General features: G+C 47.8%; 1 protein-coding gene across 5 annotated transcripts; it reads right to left on the bottom strand.

The window, feature by feature from the left end:
• Positions 1–692: 692 nt before the first annotated feature.
• Positions 693–5,044, bottom strand: HJV (hemojuvelin BMP co-receptor). Of its 5 annotated transcripts, none has more exons than XM_023198661.1 (4): positions 4,797–5,044; positions 3,335–3,520; positions 2,375–2,934; positions 693–1,911 (listed from the first exon to the last, which is right to left on the bottom strand). In XM_023198661.1, exons 2-4 carry the CDS (start codon positions 3,429–3,431, stop codon positions 1,288–1,290), a joined length of 1,281 nt encoding a protein of 426 aa, XP_023054429.1. In that variant the 5' UTR covers positions 3,432–3,520; positions 4,797–5,044; the 3' UTR covers positions 693–1,287. The 5 variants fall into 5 exon arrangements, with proteins under 5 accessions (XP_023054429.1, XP_023054433.1, XP_023054430.1 ...); XM_023198665.2 differs by having other exon boundaries at positions 2,898–2,934; positions 4,797–4,957; XM_023198662.2 differs by lacking the exon at positions 3,335–3,520 and having other exon boundaries at positions 4,797–4,964.
• Between the last annotated feature and the right edge of the window lie 275 nt (positions 5,045–5,319).

Genomic DNA, 5,319 nt, shown 5'->3' with positions numbered 1-5,319 from the left:
GTTTCTGGCTCTGCCTTTGTTAACTGTGTGACTGGAGGCAAGTTCCATAATTTATTAGCTGTGTGACTAGAGGCAAGTTTCCTTATATAAAAATAGAGATAAGAATATCACCTTCCTTAGAGAGCTATGAGAATTAAGTCGATATTTTAAAAGTGCTTAAAACATTGCCTGGCAGATTTTAAGCTTCAATAAGTGTTAACTCTTAATCAAATTTAAACCCCTTACCCCCTTTTTAAGGTGCTTCATACTCTGGCCTCTGCCTATCTAACCTCCTGTCCCATTACTCCTTGTCTACTGCATTTGAGTTTTGTTCATTTCCTCATGGAATCATGAATCTATGCATAACTCCAGATGGTTTTTGTTGCCTGGAAGATCGTTAACAATTTGAATCTTACCCAGTCTTCAAAGCTCACTTCAAATCCCATCTTCTCTGTTACCTTTTATTATTCTTATTACTTTAGTTCAAATCTACCATCTTCCCATCTGAACGCACCGTACTGTAGGATTTAGTGAATAATTACACACTCATCACTCTTTCATGTGAATGGTGTTGTCTCACCACAATAGCCTGTAAACTCCCTGAGATGGAAACAGTATCTGATACTTCCCAGCCCTCTTTCAGTGGAGTGAACACATTGCATTTATTCCATTTCAAGCATCTGTAAAGAGATTCAACATAGGCAACAGAGGATGTGTGAAGAATTTGTAGCTTTAATAACAGATTAGTTAGGGGGTAGGGATGATACTTCTGTCCTACCTGTGCCGTTCTTCCAAAGCAGAGACTCCCTTCACCTAAGAGCTAGACAACGCCCGCTTCGTTTTTGAACCAAGAAAGCAGAACATACCTTACACACACATATTCATCAAATAGACTTCTTTCCCTAATTATTTCTTCTTCCTTTGAGTTTCTTATGGCTAATGATCATGTCTTCTGCTTTCAGCTCTTGCCTCTTAAAAATCTCAACTCTTAAATCTTTACTGATTGTTAAAACCTTCGTGACCTCTAAGCTTATAGGCTGAAATCTGCAGTGAATGGATTAGAACAATTTGTTTACTGTAAATGGGGCCGGAAAATTTGGCGAAGAGGTCTGGAATGCAGAAACCTTGCCCAGAATCCTTATTCTGTGATCCTTTTCAACCCTGGACTGCAGCCTCATCTGACTCTGGATAATGTCATTGTTTCATGTGTCTTCTGGGCCCTGCTTCCTTTAATGATTCTTTACATTCTTCTATGCCAATCTCTATCCCCAAATCATTTCCAAACTAGTAATAGGACTGATGGCTTCCTTACTGAATGCAAAGCCACAGAACAAAGAGCCCAGAAAAGAGTGGGGCTAGGAGGGTTGCTGAGGAAAGAGAAACCCCAGCATCTGAGGGGAAGAGATGCAGCTTCTCTAAGTCTGGCAGGAAGGCTCGGGCATCCTCCAGTGCTGCCTGAGCTGCTACAGTAAAGTTGGGATCACCAGAAATTAAAACATCAAAGACACAGGAATGGAAGTAAGCATCTTCCACTGGAAGCCCTTCCTTACACAGCCGTCTGGCAGTATCAATGGTTATAGCTCCCCGACGACTGCGCTCTGATCGAGAGAGTCGCTGACTTGGAGGGCACCCCCCAACACAGAGCTGCAGGTCCTGTTCAGCTGAGAAGGCCATGGCCACATCCTCCGCTACCTTGATGGAGAAGGAGAGCTGCCCAGCTGTCTGCCGAATGATTATAGTTGTGCCAATGTAGGCAGCTTGGATCTCCACATGGTTCCCAGGGTTAGCAGTTTGAATTGACAAACTGGATCCCCCAGGTCGGTCACCTCCATTGATAGAACCATCTTCAAAGGCTGCAGGAAGATTATCCACCTCAGCCTGATAGACCTTCTGATCAATGCATTCCTGCATGTTCTTAAATATGATGGTGAGCTGTGAGGGCAAGAGGGAAAACAGTTCATTTTGGGTTCAGTGCATCTTCCCCCCAATCAGACCTCATACATAGTTAGGGATCTGATCCAAGTAGAGATGCAGGACTATTATGGCCCTCAATCCTTGATCGCTTCTCCTATTTACGTTCCAGTATCACCTCATCCCTACTTAACCCCTCTCTCTACTTAATCTTGGCAACTTCCTAGGAGAGGGAAAAGTTTCCCTTCTGAAACTCCTCAGGTCTGCTCTCTTCAATGTTTTCTGCATTTGAGTGAAATTCTCATCAAGGGGAAGTGGTTTACAGCTCCAAGTGTTTGGTAGAAGGGAGTGATTCAAGATGGGGGAGAGGTTAAGGAAGAAAAGGGAATTAAGGAGCACTGCTGTTGACTAGTGGGGATGGGGGGGAATGGTGCCCGTGGAAGAATCTGATGAGGTAGATCGGAAGGAAGATTGAGTGCCTGACCTTCCGGGTGGCGGTAGCGTTGGCCCCCAACGCCATGGGGGAGCTGGTGGCTTGGACAAAGAGGAAGTCATTATCCAGTAGAGGCCAAGCTCCTTGGACACGGCATGTGTGAAAATGGTGGTGGAAGCTGCGCACATGGGGGTCCCCGAAAGAAGCGCAATGCAAGAACCCCGGGGGACGACCATGCAGCCGGGAAAACCGGCCTTCATAGTCACAAGGGTCCGGGGCAGGGAGGCCGGAGCCGGCGCCTGGAAGGGCGGGGCCCCGGGGCGGGGGAGGGGCTGTAGGGCCCTGGCGCGAGCAGTTGTGCTGGATCATCAGGTCTTCGATGCCATGTACCGCCGAATGGAAGGCGAGGTCCCCACGGCAGGTGCGGGCGGTGCGCCGAGTGCAGAGCGCATAGGAGCGGAGGGCTCGACAGAGGCCGCCAGAGCCCACCCCTCCACCCCGGCCTCCTCCTCCTCCTCCTCGAAGTGCTCCTGATGAACCGCCACCTCTAAGGCTCAGAGTGGACGATACATACTCAGCATTGCAGCGGAGGATCTTGCATTGAGAATGAGCTAAAGACAGAAGGGAGAGGATTGTGAGACGGTCCTCAGACCTCTGCTCTATCGGAGTGTAGTTTGCTCATAACTCTTCCAAATCTCATCAGGGGATTCCAGTCTTCCTAAAACCTAACTAAGGGCTTTCCCCAGCCCCCAACCCCCTTGTCCCTACTTCTCTCGGCTGTCTTACTAAAAATGTGTAAGCCCGCCACATCTCTTCTGCCTGTCGACCAAGGGCTTCCCCAGTGGCCTTCCCCAAACTGAACGGGCAATAAAATATTCCTATTTGAGAGCAGGGCGAGTGACCGCGACTCTCAGCGCACATCTCTCCTCACTCATTCAGGCTCACATGCCCACCCTTACATAGCAGCCTACCCTCTAGATTTCCCCAAACCCTTCCCTGGCCCTTCCTTACCATGTCCACAGAGGAGCAGCAGGAGAGTGAGAGTGCTTAGAGTTGGGGGACTGCCATGGGAGGACCTGGGACTAGGGGACTGGCCTGGCTCCCCCATACCTATCCAGCCAGGTTCCCCAGGCGCCGGTTCTTCCCAGCTGATGACCCTCCTACCTAGTGAATTTTGACCGGAAGCCCTGTAAGTGACTGAAAAAAGAAATTTGGCTGGACATGGAGAGAGAGAGAAGAGTTGAAGACTGGTCAGGATAATGTGAAGCGAATCTGGGGAGATCAAGAAAAGGATGAGCAGATTGGAATTTGGGGAGATTGGGGCTCCTCAAACTATAAGTGTGGCAGTGAAGCCTCTTTGCCCTGTTCCTGTGGCCACTTTTAGGGCCCTTGTGCAATACCCCTAGGTGGGGGTGGAGGGAAGGTTGAATGAACTCAAGGGGCCGGAGTCCACTGTATTGCTCCATCCTGAGCTACCAAACAGCAGATATGTCAAAGATGGAGGAATCATGGGGCTAGATCAGATACCAGTAATCCTAGTGGGTACCCTAATAAAATTAGGACCTGAAAATATTTCAGAAACATACTTCTTACTTGTTCCTCTCCATTAGCAGGAGATGCCTTCTAGGAGTCATACATTTCTTTGCCTTCTTTGTGTCAGAAGAACACAAGAAGGAGTAAGGGTGGCATACCCATCCCCTCTAGAACATCAGTATTCAAACGAAAAGGGAACCGATCTCTTTTCATCAGCTCTAACGAGCTGCAATTTTAATCTCCCTCTCTCATGGAATAATGGGATGCAAACCAAACATGCAAATCAATATTTGTTTTTTCTAAGTCAACAGTTCTTGTATTTTCCCAAATTTCACTGAAGAACCGCTCTTGCCATTAATCTCTCCTTTTCAAATCCTGAAGTTCTCAAGATTTTTTTTTGAGGACAGGAGTTGGGGAGGGGCTAAATCCCTCCTGACTAACTCTCCTGTCTTATGGGTAAGGATATGATTGGGGAAGAGTCCTGCAAGAGGGAGAATAGAATGGAGGGACTAGAGTTGTGGGGAGAAATAATTTAAAGGAGCAGCCCCCACCCTTGGAATCTCAATGTGAAGGGCATTGCTAAGTGGGGGCAGGATAGGAGGGTGTCAGTGAGGTCTGAGAGGTCATATTTGGCCTTGGTAAGAAAACTACGGAATAGAGGATGTAGGGAACTCTTTGTAAAACTTCATCAGAAGTCTTGAGGTAATAAGGTAAAGAGAGGGCTAAGACTGCCAGAGGAGAGACAGAGAATTAAACTTCAAATAACTAGAGGCCAGAGGCCAGAAAGAAGACAGAAAGAGAAATGGAGATTGGGGCACCTTGGTAGGGAGAGATCCCAGCATTTGGACGAGAGACATCCAAGTAGGTGTTTGTAATTTTATAAAAGTCTAACTTCAATATAAAAGCTTATTAAAGGAATTGCAATTTCATTTTGACTTACTGTTTCCAGAGGTCAAACATTACTCTGCTATCCAATTCTCCAGCCATGATTCCCTACTCTGTGGGTCAGCTCCAGCCAGGGGGTCCTCCGTCTCTTTCTCCATGTCTCCCCCAGGTCCCCAGGCCGGCTGCTGTCTCACTGAGGTCAGGGAGCCAGAGAAGGTTTGGTGTAGGGGGAAGGGGGAGTATATGGCTGGCCAGAGTACTGGACAGCTGAGCAGGGAGGGAGGTGGCTACTGAGTTGACGGTTTTAAAAATAGCTGAGTCCAAAATTCCAGGAACGTTGGTGGGGGTAGGGTGTGGGAGTTGGGGGAGTGGGGAGGGTTGGAGGATTAGAAAGAATATGGAGTATTGGGTGCCAAGACAGGGAGGGAGGAGAGAAATATGACAGACAAGTCGAATATCCAATTCCAGCTTGTGTGACTCTGTGGTCACTGCCTACTCCAGGCAGCCCTCCAGCATTTTTAGTAACGATGAGCTCCTGGCCTTTAAAAATTACAGTGGGCAGTTGGGCAGTTGGATAC

This window comes from Piliocolobus tephrosceles, chromosome 1 (assembly GCF_002776525.5).
Source record: "Piliocolobus tephrosceles isolate RC106 chromosome 1, ASM277652v3, whole genome shotgun sequence".
Lineage (NCBI taxonomy): Eukaryota > Metazoa > Chordata > Mammalia > Primates > Cercopithecidae > Piliocolobus > Piliocolobus tephrosceles.
The sequence above is the reverse complement of the archived record's forward strand: the minus strand, read 5'-3'. Positions and strand labels throughout refer to the sequence as shown.